The following is a 19,944-nucleotide window of genomic DNA, read 5'->3' as shown; positions in this document are numbered from 1 at the left end:
TTGTCAGAGATTGCTTTAAATGAAATCGGAACAGGAAGTAAAATCTAGTGGAGGGTAGACGTACATCTGTGTGCTAGCCCTCATTTCCATAATGAAAATCATGCAAGCAATTGACAATTTTAACAAAACAAGCCCATCCTCAAAAAAAAAACTCAGTCTAATGTTTGTTTCCTTAACAAATGATCCTTTAAAATGGGAGTTTTTGCTTTTCATCTGGTTACACCTCATGTAATATAATATCTTTTCACTCAGCCTGTCTGGTCTAAAGGCAGAATGAGATTTTGATGCCAACTCGAACTTGATGACTTTTCCTTAGTTAAATATGACCCAGTGAGACCTTTTCTTTTCCGCTCTTGCGTGCTCTGCGATCTTTTTCTGTTCATAAATCTTTCCCATCGTAATCCTCCTCCAGCCTGCAGCAAAACACTCCTGAGATGTAAAAAGAATGAGGGCTTTGTTTAAGTTTGCTTAAGCATTGCTTAAGCAAATCTTAAATTATCACAGCTCTCTTAAAGATAATCTTCTCACATGTCTTAAACCACAGCTGAGCTTTCAGTACAAACACCAACATCAGAGGGAGCCCCAAATTAAATCAAAAGTGCAGAGGACAAAATCCTTTGCAACTCGTTTGAGCTCTGTCAGCCAAGATTAATTTCAAACTGCGAAACAACTGTGGAGAGAGTTGTTTGTATGCAGATCTTCAAATAGTTTCACACATGTTGGGATTCTCCAGACCACATCCACAGGAGTTGTTTTTATTGTCTTCTCATGTCTGTTGAGTGTTTAAAACTTAAACATTAACCTTACCCTTAGGCCTCAGAAATACATTTGGTTCCAACTTTTGCTTGTGCTTTTTTCTTTTCACTCAAGTTTCTATGACCTTTTTTCTCCAGATGACATTAAGCAATTAATCTAAAATGTTTTGGGAAGAACAAATACATAAATAAATAAAAATATAATAATACATAAATAAATACTTTCTTTTTGTCTCACGTGGTAATTAAATCTTTGGATCCACAGGAAGACAATAGTCCTTATGTATGATAATCAATACATACACAATATAGAACAATACTGTAGAGTATGATACAATACGATACGGTGTGGTATGGTAAAGTTCAATAAGGTACAGCACTGTAAAATACCGATGTGATGCAATATGATGATAAGATATGAAATTTGTGTTATGTGATATGTCAAGTATGTGGTTATAGAATGAAAGTTAAGGCACAGTGGTGAAACTGCAGTCATCTAGCCTCTCCTAAAGAAGAGCAATATTGATGCTACCATACTTAACTTTCAAACCCACCATTTCTGACTCTAGTTATAAACAAAAATGTTCACAAACAGCTTTGCAAATTTTTGACTGAAAACTTAATTAATTAATTTGATAACTTTCAGTCAGGTTTTCAGCCTCATCCCAGCACAGAGACTGCACTCTAATGAATAATATTGAACTATTTAATTTTTTTTATTTCTGCATTGACTCTACCCCGGTTATGCCATAGTGACCTACACTGGCAGACACCTGTCCGTGTAGCTCTGCAATATTCTGCCTAAACACTAGTTGGTGGATGATTTCTATGCTACATCTAAAGCCAGTTTCAGTTCACACTATTCTTTGGTCCCCCAAATCAGGCTGTCAGAAGTGATTACATTTGAAATTTCCCATAAACTCAAAGTCAATTTTAGTTCACCCACATTAAGAGTTCTGTGGCTTTCAGATCTGATTCTGTGTTTGTTTTAACCCTGATAAAATGGTGATGCATCGAAATTTAATAGAGGCACTCGCATTATTTCAGCCATATTTTCAGGTTGAACAGCAACTTGTCCAGATCCTTTTAGTTTGGATATTGGACATTAGAAACTCTTAGTGATAAGCAGCCTAAATAGAAATTGATAATAGATTGAAGGCTTCATACCACAATGAAAGCAAAAACAATGAACCTGTCAAGATGTGTTGTTATTTGTGTGTGTTGGTTCTTACAGCATCAAATATGAGGGCCAGTTTACACTTTAAATTGTTGGTTAGACTGCATATGTAAGCTTTCCAAAGTAAGCCTTCACGTTATGTGGTCTGGCCATGTCTTGGGTTGTCTCTTGTCATATCAGCTGTGAAACCATAAGCCCTGAGCTCCAGATAACAACAGCTCCCAGGCAGGAGAGGACAATCACAACTTGTGCAGTTTCACAGACAAAAAACCCCCACACTCAAACATGCATAAGACAACCACACAAGATAAGACCCAATTATCATATCAAATATTTGGGGTGACTAAAAAAACATGGTCTTTTCTATCAACATTCCTAAAAATGGTCTTTAGGAAAAGACGTTAAACTTTCATAAGCTCACTTTCCTGAGTTGAGCAGATTCAGATTGTAATTAATCACACATGGTATTTTTTAATCTCCTTAGGTTTTAAATCTAACAAAACAGGTTTTAAATGTGGTTTAAATGACTGTGTTGCCATCGAAGACATTATATCTGTTACTACTAAGCACCTGTGTAAAGCTTGCATTTGCACTGCTATAACTATGCACAAGAAAACAATACGAGAGCCACACACAAAATGGTTTTTTTGGCTCATGTTGTTTTGTGTTGTTTCAGTCTGCATGAAACACTGATAACACTGTTTAGACTGTTCTGCATACACGTCTGTGTGATTCTTTTGAAAAAAAAAAGAAGTTTTGTTTTGGTCAGGACTTGTATGAGGGATGATGGTTTATTTGAGATACAGGAGTGGGAAGGGAGAACGTGCAGAAAAAAAGAAATACAGGGGAACAGTAAGCCAAGAAAAACGGAAATTATCAAATAAGTCACTCTCAGTATGTCTGATTTATGATTTCCTTGAAGTTTTAGAGGCAGACTTCTAATGTAGAGAAGAAAATTAAAATAATGATAAGAGAGTGGAGATTTTGATGCCATAAATGGATGCCTGTCCTCTTGGAGAGTTGTTTTGGCGCATAACTGTACTTCTTTTAATGACAGAGGGAAAACATTTTATTGAACAGCAGTGAGTTTACTTCTCTCTGTTTAAAAGTACAAGTTCCAATTTACTGTCTGCCTTTCTGAAGCTTGAAGAAGACATTTTTATTTGTAGCGTGAAGTGGAATTATTTAGGACTGTGACTTGTGTTTTGAGATAGAAGCAAATAGACCCACAGGGCAAGATAAACAAGAGACTCTGTGAAATGTTACATGGTCACTTTAACTCAGGAGATCAGATATGGTTTGTGTTTGTCTTGAAGACAGTATGATCTCTATGCCTACACCTTGGCATGTAAAAACACTAATTATTTTTTAATGAAAAGAAATGACCCCTAGATGTAAAACCAATCCACTGTGACTGTGTAAAGAACATTTCATAAAGGCTAATCATTCATGTTGAAATGCATGGCTGAAATAAAGACAATTTATAGCTACAATGAAAAGTCATACCGGCACCATGTGGAGAGAAACAGAGTTCAGTTTGTCATGGAGTTTACACCTCTCAGTCTCCAGAGAGAGATTTTACTCTGCTATGGACTGAATGTTTCATAGAGGCCACGTCTGGATCATGGAGGGTCAATTATTGTTGCTGTTACTGCCATAATTCAGTGACACACAGAACTCACACAAAATCACAGAGACACAGGCAGACAAGCAGTCAAGCACACACTCATTTATGAGTTGAGAGAGGCACACACACACAAGCAGTTAAAAAAAAGTTCAATGCCCTCAACAAATCTGTTTTATATACACACATAAGCACCCAAACACACCCTCTTCATCCCAGTAAAAGTGATCTTTCAGCTGCTGTCAACACAACAGAGGGGGAGCCTGGAGCAGCTCCTCTTCCCCATGGAGACTATCAATCACTCTGCTGTCTTGACAATAGTAAAAAGCCTGCGGTTGGCTCACGAGGAAACGCTCCAAGTTCAAGAGTGCTGCTGTTTCCCTAGTGACCACTGAGTGATTGACAGATTAGTGTTACATGGCAGAGCTTTGATAGAGCGAGGAAAGAAAGTACTAAGTATTCTGTGAACTGATGAGTCCTTTCTTTGAAGCTTAAGCTAAGTGATATTATATGACTATTATAAACAAATCCAATAACACCCTAAACCAAAAAATGAATTACCCTGACTAACATTTGCTTGTGTCGCAAAATCGTACTATTTCAGACCTCAATTGATGTAAAAAGAAAAGAAAATACTTGAAACACCTCAGTGAACCATAACACTGCTAAGGGGTGACTTTCAACTTTATTACCTTTACATAGAAACAAAAACTGCTGTGTGGACAAAATTCCTCACTAAACTAGATTGATATATCAAACCAAAATTAATCCACTGCTGAAACTAGTCCCAAAATTCCTCATATTTCCTTGTGTAAGTGACTGATTACATTTCCAGGTGAATGTACATCCTGTGTAGGAATGGTGTTGTTGATGAGGGAAACAGATCGAGCTCAGAAGTCAGAGTGCAGAAAGACTAATGTTGTTTTAAGTCTTTTTAAGTGATTTATTCAAAGAGACACACGGCTGTGTTTGAGCTAAAACTTGCAAGTCAGTCACAACCCCATTTAGTAGCTGCTGTTCAGCTCTAATGAGTATTCATAACCAGAATGATTCCTCCAAAACTGTCACTACTTTTATAATGTTGTTTACCTCCAATGGCAGGTCAGTGGCGGCCTGATTGGACTCACCTGTGTCTCGTTTTCACGTAATTGTCTGTGTACACAGTCTTTACCCTGTGTTTTCCGTCTTGTTGCCAGTTTGATGGGTGCTCTCTTGTTTTGCCTCGTCACAGCTTTGTCTTGTACTTGGGAGTTTTTCTGTTGTTGACCATAGCCTGAATTTTGCTGTTGTCTTTTTATCTGCCTCTTTTGGATTATTTTCCATCTGTGTAATCAGGCAATGGCATAATGTAGATCATGATAAGTGACAATAAACTGCCTGCATTTTACTCTGCCCTGTGTGAGTTAGTGAGTGCATTCTGGGTCCATTGCTCGTTATTCCATAAGTTGTAAACAGAGACGGTGTCAAAGTGTTAAGTGGGCCCTTTTTGGACATTTTCCACATCAAAGATACTCAATAAAGGAGGGGCTTCAAGCATAAAAATTCCAAACCAACATGCATCTTGTGTATATCTCTCCAACTGGACTCTTTTAAAATTTAAAGCTGTATTCACATATGCACAAAACTCCTGAAAACTTCCTGAAATTTTCAAGTGGGCTGTGTGAACCCCTGAAATATCTTCCAAACTTCATCCAAATAATTTCCCAGGCCATAAAAAGATATTCACAAGAAATTTGATGTCAATGTCAGAGTGCAGCAGTGAAAACGTGTTGCTTTCCCAAATTGTGTTGAAAAAATGGACTCATGAATTTTTAGACGTGTCTGGATTTGTTGACATGATTTGTTTCACCTCTATGACCTGCAGAGTCTTGGACCCCTCTCTTCAGCCTTTCCCTATCTGGGGTCAAAGGTCAGCGGTCAGTGCTGTCCATCACAGGCCGACGGTAGTCACTCTGACTGAAACCACTAAACCACAGCCAGACTTCAACCTAAAACAAACACCATAACCACTGTCCGCTGTGCATATTTTGGTGCTGTGTGTGAAAAGGGTCATTAATTACAAACAACTAAACACCACCTCCACCTCCAGGGAAACTCCTTTAACACTCCTACATTAAGACTTATGACACACAAGAGAGAAAGTGTCCCAGACACATAAACATCACAAGAGTTTGACTAAGACGCTGTAACAGTGCCAACTTCCAGGCTGCCATGTTTACTCACACTGATGGTAAGCTTGTGTCTGACTGAGAAACATGCATTCCCACACCAGCAGAGCATGAAAGGTTATAGGGGCACCTTTTTTTTCTTTAACCTGTTTCTAATTAGCTTCTCTCAGAAGTCTGTGTGAGTCATCTGAGAGGAGAGAGTCATGAGGCAGCTTGCACAGTGCTGCTCATATGCACCGCTGCAGGTATGCGCATGCATAAACACACACACACACACCACACACACACACACACACACACACACACACACACACACACACACACACACGCGCACACACACACACACACACACACACACACACACACACACACACACACACACACACACACACATAATAATAAAGTGAAGAGATGAAGATGATATGACAGAATTACGCATAACTTAGTCACAATAGTTTAGACATGTCCTTCCCAGCAGCTGTACAGCTTCTGGAAAAACTCAAAACTTAAAAAAAAATGAAGACACTACAAGAAGTTTTAAACTGTTAATGATGCTCTTAGCTGTATCCTTAAAAGTAGCGATGTCACTGTTTAACTCATCACTTCTTTAACAACACTATCCTACACCCATCTTCAGTAACTGAGACTTCCCAAAAGGACAGCAGTCATGCTGAAGTCAAATGTTGAGTAAGTGGCTTAACAAAGATCATCGTGAGCAATACGCTATTTACAGTAAAGCCAGAAAAGGAGAAAAGGAGGAACTAAAATGTGGATGCAGACAGTGAGTAAGCATGACAGTTATGTTTGCGCTTATATCCACAGACAGTAACATACATGGAAAAACCCAAGCTATAACTATGTTTTTTGTCTTCCCTAATCATTCTGACTCTGCTACCATCTGCACCGACCTTGTTCCATAATGGCCCTGTGGTATATTTTTGAGAAAAGCTCATTAATTTAATCTGCGACATTGGGCACTGAGATTTTCAAAGCAAAAACAGCTGAAACAGCATTTAAGTCATACACACTTGGTCATCAACTAGCTATTTTTGTGGGTTTGACAAAAAAACAGAAAAAAGAGAAGTAACCAAGGGGAGCAGTATGGCTCATTGATATATTTATAATATTTCAATGAGCCACATCATTTATATATAGATTAATGTTACAACTTGTATTAAATAAATAGTTTAACGATCTGGCTCCCAAGAGAGTAAATCTTAAAATACATTCACTGTTGATTGAGATTAAAAATTATGCTTTTTTTTTCAAACCGTGAATGTAAAGAAAAACAAGATTATTTCAAACAATGATACTGATGTTTTAACTTATGAAGAGTTCAGAATTAAATGCCTGGTGAAATAACCCTGTTCTTTAAACACAGCTTTCATGCATCCTGGCATGCTCTCTACCAGGCTTTCATTCTATATTTTACATTGCTGTTGAGTGATGTTGCACTCTTTAAACAAAAATTCAAGCAGCTCAGCTTTGTTTGATGGTTTTTCAGGTGATCACCCCAAACAGTACCTCATCAAGTAAAATAAGAACTGTCTGTGTTGGAATCCAGCTTGCACTTGAATAAAATTGCTTCCATGCATGATATTGATTTGAGGACAAATTTGGGGTGGTCTCTTAATTTTTTAAATACAACAGGTATTTTCTTAAAAAGACATTCAACTTTGTTTTCATAGTTTCTTATTGTTACCTTATTAATATAATGCTCATTTCAGTTATTATGAGTTTGATGGCAAAATATTTAAAAGAAACAATAACAACAACAGGAGGGCTTTTGGGAGAGACTGTTCTAGTGTTCCCAAAGGAATGCTGGGAAATGTTGTGTTTTCCATGCTTTATGTCTTTGAAAAAATAAGCTGTGTACATACACTTGGGATCCTCCACAAGATCTCTGTAGCACTGCTGCTGTTCTCTCTCTCTCTCTCTCTCTCTCTCTCTCTTCTCCTCTCCTCTCTCTCTCTCTCTCTCTCTCTCTCTGTGTGGTGTGTGTGTGTGTGTGTGTGTGTGTGTGTGTGTGTGTGTGTGTGTGTGTGTGTGTGTGTGTGTGTGTGAGCTAAGGGAGAGGAACAGCTAGGGGCCACTTAATAGTCAAGTCAAGTGTAACAACCTCCACCCGCCACACCTCTGCACAAACACCAGCACAAATGCACCCTGCAGGACCTGGGACTACAGGGCCCGCTGGAAGATTAAGTAACAGACTTCACAGGCACACAGGTAAACTGTCCCTGGACACTTACCCTGTGCAGGTGTGTGTATGTGAAAGTGAAAGTGTAATGGTGTTTCATTATGTGTTTTCAAAGTATATAAAAAGCAATGATCTATATGCCAGTGCAGGGACTCCCAGCACTTGCCATAAAAAGTAGACCCCATTTTCTTATTTTCTAGCCATATGCAAGTAACTCCTGCAGATCCAGGTGGATATCTTTAACCAATTTTATGAGTGGGTGTCCCCTAAGGAACAGATTATTATGACTCACTGAGGAAAATATAAGAGAAAGTAAAATTATAGTGTAATATCTCAGTGGAGGAGCTCATCAGTCACTGCTGCATCAACACAATGCTCCTCTGTGGGAGTTACATGGCCCTGTTAAGGGATTATGTCAGTATAAAAAAACTTCCTTTCCCTCTAAGCAGATGTCAAAGAGGAGGGAGCACCTGAACACTCACCTGCCTCCAGTCATAACATCACTTCCCTGACTTCACACACCACTGCTCTCAGATTTCCACTGTCAGACTCCATCAGATATCTTTTCCAGGTTTGTGTTGCTCTATGGCACACAAAACAAGGCAGAACATGTATTTACCGATATGTGATAAGAGAACACAGTTCAACACACTGAATTGGGATTTTGTGGAATTGGAGAGGTTGGCTGTTTAAACTGTGAGAAGACCTGTTTTCTGAGCAAAAACATAGCTAAGAGGCTTGTATCAGACAGAGCATTAACAAGGGAAAATGCACATTTATGCAAAGTCAGAAAAAGCAGCAATATCACAATATGAAAGAAAAATTAAAACAAAGGAAACAGAAAATATATTCCACCTAGAATATTTTGTTTCCAAAAGTTTTGAAAATAAAAGAAAAACTCACCTGTTACCACTGCTGTTGCTTCATGGAAAGTAAAACCCTTCGCTTTTGTTTTCTGCTGGGAGATTTATATACCTTTCTTTGATCCAGATTACAGGTTAGAGTTTGTGTCCACAAACCCCTTGGTTGGAAAGAATCTAGGCACTTTAGTTGGACTCATTTGTTTTGGCACATTTTTGAGGTTTTGATATAAATATTTTCAATCTATTGTGCACCCAACATCAGAGGGCAGCATTGTAACGTATGCAACCTTTGCATATTTATATATCACAGGCAACAATGTTTTTTTAAACCAGTTCTAATATTTGGGAGGGAAAGAACAGAAAAAGAAAGAAAGAATGAATTAGCTCAGTCTCTACTGCTAACATGTCAATGCATGAACAGCCTACTATTGATCACACTTATCACACTCCTACATACATGTCAAATTGACAAGGTTTGGTGTATTTGACTACTTAAAATCCTTAAAGTTCATTTGTTTTCATAACTTTTGTAGCTCTGTAAACTTTTGAAGGATATAATTCTAGTTGAGTGTAATAATAATGTGTGTTGGCTAACTTTCTGCCCAAGTGAAATATATAAATCATCCCTTCATCACTATAAATCTGCCAAAACCATACACTTTTCTCATGGTATAGTGTATGGAACAACAGCGTCCTCTGGCTGTCAGAGCCACGCTCCACAGCCAAGACGTCACCCCACCAAGTCTTTTTACTATTGGCTACTTTGAGCCACGTGACATAAACAGAGTGATGGCGGCCACCGCGGCGGTCCGGTCGAGCATGGGGCTGACTTTGAGACTTTCTCGTGTTATTCCGGACTGTAGCACCTGTCCTATCTACAGGTTAAAGAGCTGCGTGGGTACCGTGGGTAAACTACAAAGCAGGGGTCCCCTTGACAACTTTAAGACGATAAATCGACACTTGCAGACGAGTATAGGTGAGAGATGCTGCTAACATGTTTAGCCTAGGAGTCTATACATTCTGATGCGACTAATATACTACTGTTTACAATATATCTGACCAAGTTGCATTGAGTCCTATATCTATTTTCAATAGGTTTAAGTTGTCGTTGATGCCAAAAAACCTTGACCTGTAATGAGTTGAAGGATGTTGGCAGTCATTAGAGTCGCTCAATAACACTTGTGTAACCTCAACCCTAAAATCCCACACTGGCTTATGAAACTTGGTGCAACAAGTAGCCTAAAACACTCTGAGGCATTGAATCAGAAAACACTCACAGTCCCTTATTTCTCTCCTTCTTTTCTCAAAGGTCTTCATCACGGCGAGGAAGGGAGCCCCAATGCAGAAGACCAAGAGGATGTGTGAGTTTATCTAGGGTTATAATTATGATATGATAACGTTCCCAGTAAATACTACAAGGCTTATTTTACGACTACTAAACTTTGAATGTACAGTCGTACTCAGGCTAAAGCGGAAATCAAACTGTTTGATGGATTACATTTTTTGCTTAGTCATGCTGAAATGGCTTTTATACACAATGAACAAATAAGACAGACTGTGAAAGTGGTTGAATACACGTTTGAAGATGAAAACACTAATAAAACCCTTAATACTTAATATATATCAACATATGGATGTTTTTAAAAAAAACCAAAACATTTTTAACTTAAAAAATTAGATAATTCACTGTTTCAGTGTAAATTGCCTTGTTTTGCCAGTTACTGTGATTAACAACCCCACAGCACTTAGCAAAAACAAACAAATAAACAAACAACAGCAATGGATGAGGAGGAGGAAGAGCAGTTACCAGTTGGTCATACAAGTATTGCATGCAGTGGAAAGGGATTTGGCTTCTAATTTAAACTTTTTAAGGGATAATCTAAGGGTGAAAGCCGAGATTAACAATCGTAAAATTAATTGAAGAGGTTCTCCATATTCTAAGAAACTGTTATTTTGCTGGGCTTGAAACAAAATCCTATCCTCTACACAAAACATAATCTTCCTCCTCCTCTGGTTTTTGATTTTCAGGAATCAATAATGAGGAAAGATGAATTGAAAACAATGTTGCCAGTTAAATTAAAATGTTTGAATGTTAATGCAATAATAATTCTTAATTACCTGCTGTTTAGGGTGAATGTGGTGTATATAGATCGGTCTGGCAAAAGGATTCCAGTAAAAGCTAAAGTGGGAGATAATGTCCTGAACCTGGCTCACAGGCATGGGATTGAACTAGAAGGTGAGTACTGACACTTTAAAACTATTACTTGAATATCAAATTAAAGCACTAAATCAAAACTATAAATTGTTAATCATCTGTGTTTCTCTTATGTTTAGGAGCCTGTGAGGCATCACTGGCCTGCTCAACATGTCAGGTGTATGTGAGTGCAGCCCATTTTGACAAACTGCCAGAACCTGATGAGAGGTAGTCCCCTAAAATGATATCTTTCATTACTATGACATTTTAACAACATAAAAGGGTAATGAGATGATGTGGAGGCCACTGTAAGTGTTGATGAATATCTTGGTGTTTTAGGGAGGATGACATGCTGGACATGGCACCCATGCTACAGGAGAACTCCAGGCTGGGGTGTCAGATCTGTCTCACTCCGGAGCTGGAGGGCATGGAGCTCACCTTGCCCAAAGTTACCAGGAACTTTTATGTGGATGGGCATGTTCCCAAACCTCACTGAGAAGAGGTGCAGATGATGAGAGTTTGGGGGAAAAAGAGAGAGTAGCACTGCAAGTGAGACACCATGCGTGCTGGTTGAGTTAAGGGGCGACAATGAAGAGATGCACGGCTAGGATAGCAAAGTCCGTTGCAGCTTCCAAGACGCCTTGACAACTGACAAATTCCACAGTTAACCATAACAGGACCAGCCTGCAGATGAGATCAGGCATAGCCAGACACAATACGAGTCTCACTGAAGGTGAAATTAATGGTAACTTCCAAAGAAACACATGGTGGTATAACAGAGGATGTATTTATTCATGTGAAGAGTTCTCAGGCCAGCACTGACACTGTTCAACCTCACAGCTGCTCTTGTTACAATACCAGACCACTTTACAGGCATAATCTTGTTTCAGACATTGCAAGTTTTAACAGAGTTATTATTTGTGCCGTTCAATGGAACATTCCTTGTTAAAGCTCACATACGCACAAGTATCACAAGATTATGTTCGTAGTATATTTCTGCCAGTTCATTATTGTCATCTTGATTCACTTGCCAGCCACTGCATGCACAATCTTTATTTTCATTTTAACTACCAAGTTAATTTGTAAGTGTTGTGATTTATCGATGAGTACCAGATGACCATACTTTTTCAAAAGTCTTAAACCTCACAAATTATGACGGAGGACTAGGGCCATATTAAGGAAAAAAAATAAGACTGCAAGAATAAAGTCGTAGTATTCTGAGATGAAAGTCGTAATACTTGGAGAATAAAGTCCTAATGTTACAAGAATTAGGATTAATTGTATGTGAAATAAGTTTTATTACAGGTAAGATTTAATCTAGATATAGGCTGAAATATTATATAGAAGAATATCAAAAGATCAGCCAGCTGGCTGCACTGAACAGATGGATGTGGATCATCTTGTGAAGTTGATGCAGAAGCAAACACAAGCTGCCTTTTAGCTTGTCTGTCTTCATATCAGGCTCAGAATCCTGACACTTATGACACTGGGTTTGTGATGTGCTAAAAAAAAAAGTAAAAAGTATTATTTGCAGGCTGCTCTTCTGATATATCTCTTCAAAATAGCATACAGTTTAATTATAGCCTAAGTTTGACTTAATTCTCAAAATATTTATGAACTAATTCTTGTAATATGGTGCCTTATTCTGGTAACAATACGACTTAAATCTCAAAATATACACTTTTTCTATAAGGTGGCCTTAATACTCTGAATTATAAACTTCAGCCTGACACAGAAGCAGCCATATTTTATCGAAATGTGTATTTGAAAAACCGAACATGCCTGAGGCTAAAGAGTAGGGCTTCACAAATGATAATTTAAGCTGTTCAACATTCACTTTAAACATTTCAAAACATGCATTGTTAAATTGTGTGTTAAGTGTCAGAAAGAGAGTGCATTTTAAAGAACTCCCTGTCTGATGCCAGTGATGAAGGCTTAATTGGTTGATCTGGTTCAGGTGAGCTTTGATCCAGATCAGGTGAAGATGAGTTCGTTATGAAGCTGGTGGGCTTAACGTTGCCATGTGATGAGTTTACCACCATCTACTCTGTTCTTAAGTCTACTGTACTTGTCCAACTTACACAGGAATATTAGTGTATCATGTATCAGAAATGATAAATATTTAAAGTTGTGCAATAAAATCAATTTTAAGACTTACTTTTTATCCCTTCCCCTGATTTTCAGAAGCTGCAAACTGTCAATATAAGGTCTTAAAGGAGATTGCATTATTGAACCTGAAACTGAAATGAACCTAAGCCAGTGATTTCAAGAAAAATCAGGGAGCATTTTGGTCAAATCCTCACCTTTGCGTTTGAATACAAATGTTCTTGCAAGCAGCCATGAAGTGGGCGTCACTTTAATTCCCAAGCTGGTGTAATTTAGCAAACCAAAAACACCCGCGCAACTCCTGATCAAAAACACTATCCGGTTATAGCAACGAGCTACCTCAAAGTTGGCACACTTTATCAATTTATTGATGATCGATACGGAGATCAAAGGTGAGCATCTACAGCAATGCACAGCGATGACAGGTGGGTTATACATTCGACTGTGCTGACCACATTTTGAAGTGTCATTGGATCCATAAGATAATGTTGTTGATAGCCACAGAGGCCATGACAGGTTAGAAATGGACAAAAAAAGCATCGGCACTGATCACTGAGCCAGCTCTAAGATCCCAGGTAAAAATCAAAATATATGACTTGATGAACCAACAGTAGATCCACATCGAATTCTGAGCGAACAAAGTGTCCTCCTGGGAATGTCCAGACTTAACACATGAAACCAAACAATGGCTATAAGTCCTAAATACAGTGAATTCCATGGCTACCTTGAAACAGAAATCAAACCTTATTTTGACTTTTCTTAAACATTTAAGTATAGATACGTTAAAGCCGTCTGCTTGAAATATAGTAGAGAAGTGTTTGTAATAATTGAACGTTTTTCAGTATTGAGTCAAATATCCTGAGGCCTGCCTCAGCGCTCGCGACCCTTAAACTGTAGGGACACGCGCGAAAACTTCTAGAGCTCAAAGTTCTACATTTTATGTTCCAGAATACATTTACTTTACGTTTTTGGTTAATTTTTTTGTCGGTGAGTATTAAAAAATGTAACATGTTCCTAAGAGTCGCCTGTTGCTTAAAGCAGTCGGCTGTAACACATTTATTTTTTAGGCAAAATGTAAGCTTTACCGTGTTTCTTATAATATATTGACGCTAGATGGTTTTCGTTAGCTCGTGGGCTATTTAAATGAGGCCCTGATGAAACAAAATCAAGGACACTGTCTAAAACAGTTTTCAGTAGTCTTAAATCACTGTCACTGTTGTTGTCAGTTTGGAAATTAAGATGTTAAACGTCATAATTAAGTGCATTGTTGTAGCTTCTGTTCTGTTTGGTTCACTTTAGAAGGTGTGGGTGTGTAGGTTTAAGCAAGTTTTGTTGTTCCAGATTTTGAAGTCCCATTTGGAACTTTTTTGAAGTAAATGTATGAAGCAGAATTGAATTTTCACCTCTGTCACAGGGTGCATATCTGTTATTTAACAGCAGTTCATTGAATTGTAGTATTTCAATGGCATGAGGTAAGAAAGCACAACTGATTTTTAAACAATTCTTGTTTGAATGTACCCTACAGACATTATTTCAGAATGAGCACAGGGCCAAGGACACAAGCTGCCTTCATCCAGGGAAACCAGAGCACAGTGGACCAAGATGCTCCTCAATCAGCTCTTCTCTATCTTTTTCAAGAAGTTTCCCGACTAGCTTCCCCCATCCACAACAGTTTCCTGTACTCACCTTCGACTTCTACATGGCCTGATGAGACCTCAAGAGAAGGTCCTTTCATGGCTAAAGAGGATGCACACTCATTTAACATCTCCAGTAGTTCCTGCCAGCACAATGTGTCTTGTTTGTCAAATTATAAACAGACAGAAAAAGTGACACGGGAAAGTCACAGCAGCAAAGACACAGCTTTGGTTAATCAACATCCTGAATGCAACAGCCCCTGGAAAGTACTGAGTCTGATCAACCTGCAGTGTGAGAGGCTTTTGAATCACGGTGATGTAGAGGAGTCAGACCAGAGTTCTGTATCACCTGCCACTAAATTAGACAACTCAATAAACAATGCATTGACTCAAACAGACCAGGGTGGTAACGTTCTTAATGAGAAACAGAATATTCCATCTGGTGTTGTTCATGGGAAAGATGTGAGGGGGGATAGAGGAGCTGATGGATGTAAACTGCGGTGCTGTGTGAAGGACTCCCAGATGGGCTGTTGTGTTCAGTCACAGACTGCTGAAAACCCAGACACTTTGAGATCAGAGCTGGTGGAGGGTGAGATGCCAGCATCCTCTCAATCACAACTCAAAGACACAAAGGAGGAAAGGTTCAGTGCAAGCGGACAATTAAGGTGGAACCAGGAGTGTAACAATTGTTTCTCTTCTAAAGGGAATATTTTGAATATTCTTGTCACTGAAAATACTTCTCCTTCCAAACTATCTTTTGATTCAAAAGAAGAAACTAGTAAAATTCTGTCAAAACCAGCTCTAACACTGGACCACAATGCCAACCTTGTGTTCACTACAGAACTCCAAAGTAACACGCAGCTGCCCCCTCTGAGCGTTGACCTTTCTGCAACACAATCAGCATCACTTCTATTAAACAAGGCAGAAAACTATCACTCACTCTCAAACCAAGATGACAAATTTACATCATCTAAACCGGACTGTTCTAGTGCTCCCTCAGAGGATACATCCCCTCCAGTTTCACCGCTGAGAGCCTCAAGTTACAGTGGAGAAACAAACCCCTTACATTCTGCAACACCAGAGCTTAAATCCAGGCTTGTGCATCAGGAGGAATTTGCTCTGCATCCTGCAAAGAAATGGAGAACCAAGACTCCTAGAAAACAACGTCATCCTAGCAAGAGTGTTGATATCCAAGACCCGGACTTCCAGGGTGTGACATTCAGGATGGACACAGAGGTGGATGACACTAAGGAACAGTGTCGACTCCTCATTACTTCAAAGTACAGGTAGAGGCAGATTTATTACAATGCATGGGATTTGAGGAGGAGATGATACAAAATTTGATGTGACATAGTTACATTTACACATCATTTGTGCCTTCTTCATGTGTACCCCACAGTAAGGAGTTCCGCAAGAGTGTAAGAAACCCAGACTGAGGACTCGGACAGCTCTGAAGTCCCTCAAAACTATAAGCTCAGAAGAGGAGAGTGACCCATCAACCAGTGCTTCCAGTAAGTAACATTGAAGTACCTGAAGGAAAGTGCATTTATACAAATCATTGTAATTCAGTTTTGTTAGCTGCATGTAACCTATAGTAGGCATAAACATACATTTTCTCAGAGGGATTCAAATTATTATAACATGCAACACAAATTATCCTCAGTCTTTAATCCAGATAACAAAAATAACACTATAAAGCTCAAGCACTAAAATCCTTGGATGGGAGAAATTAACATAGCCCCAATTTGAAGAGTGTTTGATTTTGCGTGTTCAAATTAATTAAATAGTTGTTAAGATTTTAAGTACTGATACAGTTTCAAATATGATGGTGTTACATGGTGTATGTATTTGAATAAACGGTCCATTTGCTCCACAAGAGGGCGCCACCACCTCAACTCATAGGCATAAACAGCATCACTCAACACAGGTGGTGAACATTTGACAAGTATGTAAAGAGACTGTTGGGCCAGCATCCATTGCAATCAAATAGGCTTCTCATGACCAAGTAACCAATTTTTAACTTTAACATTTATTTTTCTTATAGCTGCAGGGAGTTGACTCACTGTGTCTCCAGAGTTTTCCTTAAAGTTATTTCAAAGTCATTTCAGTAATCAGCACATCTTCTTACATGTAAATTCTAAATATACTATTATGATTTCAAGTTTTTATTTTCTGTTTTATTCTTTTTTAATGAATTTGAAAAAGTTTTTATCCCCCACATTTTGAAACATCATGCTCGTGTGTGACGCTAGCCAGTTTTTCAGGCTTGTTCTGTTAGTGATTAACTGATACAAGCAGACAACATAAATGTTGCCATAAGCTGGTAAACACAGTATATGCATGAATGTACAACTATAAATACTTTTAAAGGAATTTATTTTTCATTTCATCTGATTGTGGATTTGAGGTCAGTCCTTCAAAGTCAGAGAATGACATCAAAAACACAAGACTATTTCAGGTCCTACTCATATATTAATCTTGGCTGAAACATATTTTAATTTCCAGAGAACTTTCTGTTGCATCCCATCTTCCTCCTGCATTTAGAAAATACTGCTTTTTAATTCGTTTTAATGAAAACTGTTTCACAACAAATAAATAATCTTTCTCTGTTTCACCAGAGGGTAAGGTTTGTGCATCCTGCTGCACCAGGAAGACCCCCATGTGGAGGGATGCCGAGGACGGGACCCCGCTCTGTAATGCTTGTGGAATAAGGTAGCTCATATTAACACTACTGGCTGTTGTTCATTTTGCACAAATGAAAACATAAAGCAGTGTCAAAGAGCTTCAGATCAGTATGGGGGTTTTAAATTAACTAAAGTCTTTGCTTTAATTCACACATGAACACGTGTTTTCCACAGAGTTAGATTTTTCCATATTGAAAACATCTTTCAAAATATCATACCTGTAACATAAACTAAGCTGGACTGCATTTGACAATAAATCATTTACTCAAAATATTACTGCAGCATTTCTTGCCAAATTTTCTAAAGGTAATTTCTTCCTACAGTTGTTATATTTATCAGTATAGACAGATTAACTAGTTTTGTTTTTGAAGCACAATATTATAAAATAATTTCAATTCATTGAAAGGTAAAAATATAATATACATTTTACTTCACATAATTCTTTTGTATGTGTGTAATTGAACTCATTTGAAGATGGGTTTTTGTTTTCTTCAATAATCAATAATCTTCAATAATCTTATCCTGCGGAGATAACACAACAGTAATCTTACTGAAATGATTTAATGTGTCAGTGATCTTGGATCCGAATTCCTACCTAGTGTCTTGTATGACTGAAAAAGGAGACTGGATAAAATCAGTCATCATGCCACCTGTCAATAGACAGGCGTTTACTCACTTTTAGGTCTCTACTTTTGCAGGTATAAGAAGTACAGAGTGCGCTGTGTCAACTGCTGGCATATCCCGAGAAAAGAGAGCAACTCAAATTCATGCTGCCTCAAGTGTGGAAACTTTGTGAAGCTGACCTCAACCCATCGGAAACACTCCGCCTAGTGAACATACGCAGAGCAAGCAAAGGTTTTTATATCCACATGTGACGATGCTCCACACACACTTGTATAAACAGTTCATGGCTACACTCACTGTGGTCCTCTACATTTTGCAAACATGGAGAAGCAGCACCAGCTTCTTGCATCGTACTTGAGTTTAAACAAGTGCTACAATGTTGAACATTAAAGTAACGTTATTCTCTATATTCTCTTTGGCTCTATGCATGGCTGCTCTCACTGAGATGTGGGCATCAGGGAAAAACAAACAGGTCAACACTAACAGAGTACAGATGATCTGTGCCCCAATCTGTACTCCACCAATGCTAGGTGCTACCTGCCAACCTGTATATAGGGTTTGATTTCCTCCATTTACACAAAGAGGGACATATCTCGATGAAGCACGGACAGAATGTCGCAGAGGCTGGAAGTTGTTCACAAAGGCTTATGGAAAAAAGTAAGAAGTAATGATAAGTAAAATGTGTTTGTTGACATTTTCCTTAATTATCTCCAGTGTCGTTTATTTATAATGCTCGACAGTGCCAGATGGCAGACCAAAAACACCAACCTGAGCTCTGTGCTGCATTCATGGTCATTAAGTGCAACAGTTAACGTCTCTTGATCTTTCAACACTGAGATTTTCTACTTAGTTCAAATTAAGTTTCACAAGTTTAATGAAGTTATTTATTGTGTTGTCATTGTTGTTGTATTGTTTTTGCCATGTTTATTTGGGATGATGTTGGTTAAATTGGCGCTCTTATCTCTGAAGCTTTGCAGTTGTTCTGTGAAAAGAAAATACATAATTTCTGTGAGTTCCTCATGGGTTTTGAGGTGTATTAAATTCTCTATGAATCATCCAATTTGTTTCCTAGTTGTTTTTGGTGCATGAGTAAGCCCTGTACTTGATATAGAGCCTCGACTGAAAATGTAACAACTGTAATACAGTGTTGGAGTTTCAGAGCCCTTCACAGATCACATTAAACTATATGGAGAGGTACAGGGAAGAATGGTTCATTAATGAGACTTCCCACAGTTTCCTTGGCCCACCCTGCAGTACAGGCCTGTTTGCCAAGTGGGTGGCCTCCCACGAATTGATACAGTGCGGCTATTATTTCAAAACCGATGACGTCTTCCTCTTATTTGAAACAGCCAGTTTGAAGGAGAGAGATTTGCCTCTCTAACCATGAGCCAAACCATCCAGCGATGAGGAACAGTGAAGGAAATTAGCACTGTGTGTGCCAAGAACATAAAAGATAAAAATGAGCTTAATAAAATGAAAGAGCCTGCTTCATTTTTACATTTGGTATATTTCGCTCCAAAGAGTCTCACCTGCACCGGTCATTTAAACGTTTAAATCAAACTTAATGCAGTTATGGAGAGTTACTGAGTGCATTTACTCAATCATGTACTGTTAATACATTAGTGGTACGTGTACATTGAGTGTAGTCATGCTTCGCAACTTTAAACGTCTTCTTCACCACATTTCACAGGCAAAAATTTTGCTCCATACTCACCTTTCTTTGCACAGTTAAATTAACTTCTTCTGCGTGCCTTTCTTTTTTTATTCTTATATATCACATGATTAACATGTAAAATGTGGTTGTCATAACCCTTACAGTGGATGAAGTAATACTTATAGTACTATTGTGATGGTATAAGTGGCTCAACATTGACAAAGGGCTGATCTGAAGTTCGATTTCAATCTAGTGGTCAGATAC

The 19,944-nt window shown here is 38.4% G+C and overlaps 2 protein-coding genes across 5 annotated transcripts; both read left to right on the top strand.

Annotated features, from left to right (window-relative positions):
- Positions 1–9,564: 9,564 nt before the first annotated feature.
- On the top strand, positions 9,565–13,131 carry fdx2 (ferredoxin 2). The gene is made up of 5 exons (XM_034688863.1): positions 9,565–9,760; positions 10,094–10,145; positions 10,914–11,020; positions 11,119–11,206; positions 11,318–13,131. Exons 1-5 carry the CDS (start codon positions 9,574–9,576, stop codon positions 11,472–11,474), a joined length of 591 nt encoding a protein of 196 aa, XP_034544754.1. The 5' UTR covers positions 9,565–9,573; the 3' UTR covers positions 11,475–13,131.
- A 215-nt stretch (positions 13,132–13,346) lies between these two features.
- On the top strand, positions 13,347–19,086 carry zglp1 (zinc finger GATA like protein 1). Of its 4 annotated transcripts, none has more exons than XM_034688860.1 (5): positions 13,347–13,476; positions 14,610–16,004; positions 16,118–16,229; positions 17,337–17,430; positions 18,101–19,086. In XM_034688860.1, exons 2-3 carry the CDS (start codon positions 14,623–14,625, stop codon positions 16,152–16,154), a joined length of 1,419 nt encoding a protein of 472 aa, XP_034544751.1. In that variant the 5' UTR covers positions 13,347–13,476; positions 14,610–14,622; the 3' UTR covers positions 16,155–16,229; positions 17,337–17,430; positions 18,101–19,086. The 4 variants fall into 4 exon arrangements, with proteins under 4 accessions (XP_034544751.1, XP_034544750.1, XP_034544752.1 ...); XM_034688859.1 differs by having other exon boundaries at positions 13,347–13,509; XM_034688861.1 differs by lacking the exon at positions 13,347–13,476 and adding an exon at positions 13,546–13,659.
- Positions 19,087–19,944: the final 858 nt, after the last annotated feature.

This window comes from Notolabrus celidotus, chromosome 7 (genome assembly GCF_009762535.1).
Source record: "Notolabrus celidotus isolate fNotCel1 chromosome 7, fNotCel1.pri, whole genome shotgun sequence".
NCBI classification, from domain to species: Eukaryota; Metazoa; Chordata; class Actinopteri; order Labriformes; family Labridae; genus Notolabrus; species Notolabrus celidotus.
The sequence above is the reverse complement of the archived record's forward strand: the minus strand, read 5'-3'. Positions and strand labels throughout refer to the sequence as shown.

Bases quoted from the DNA above. Each gene is read 5' to 3' on its own strand.
- fdx2 (XM_034688863.1), top strand. From the start codon at position 9,574: ATGGCGGCCACCGCGGCGGTCCGGTCGAGCATGGGGCTGACTTTGAGA. The intron at 9,761-10,093 runs GTGAGAGATGCT...CTTTTCTCAAAG, and splicing joins ACACTTGCAGACGAGTATAG to GTCTTCATCACGGCGAGGAA. The intron at 11,021-11,118 runs GTGAGTACTGAC...TCTTATGTTTAG, and splicing joins GCATGGGATTGAACTAGAAG to GAGCCTGTGAGGCATCACTG.
- zglp1 (XM_034688859.1), top strand. The intron at 16,005-16,117 runs GTAGAGGCAGAT...TGTACCCCACAG, and splicing joins CTCATTACTTCAAAGTACAG to TAAGGAGTTCCGCAAGAGTG.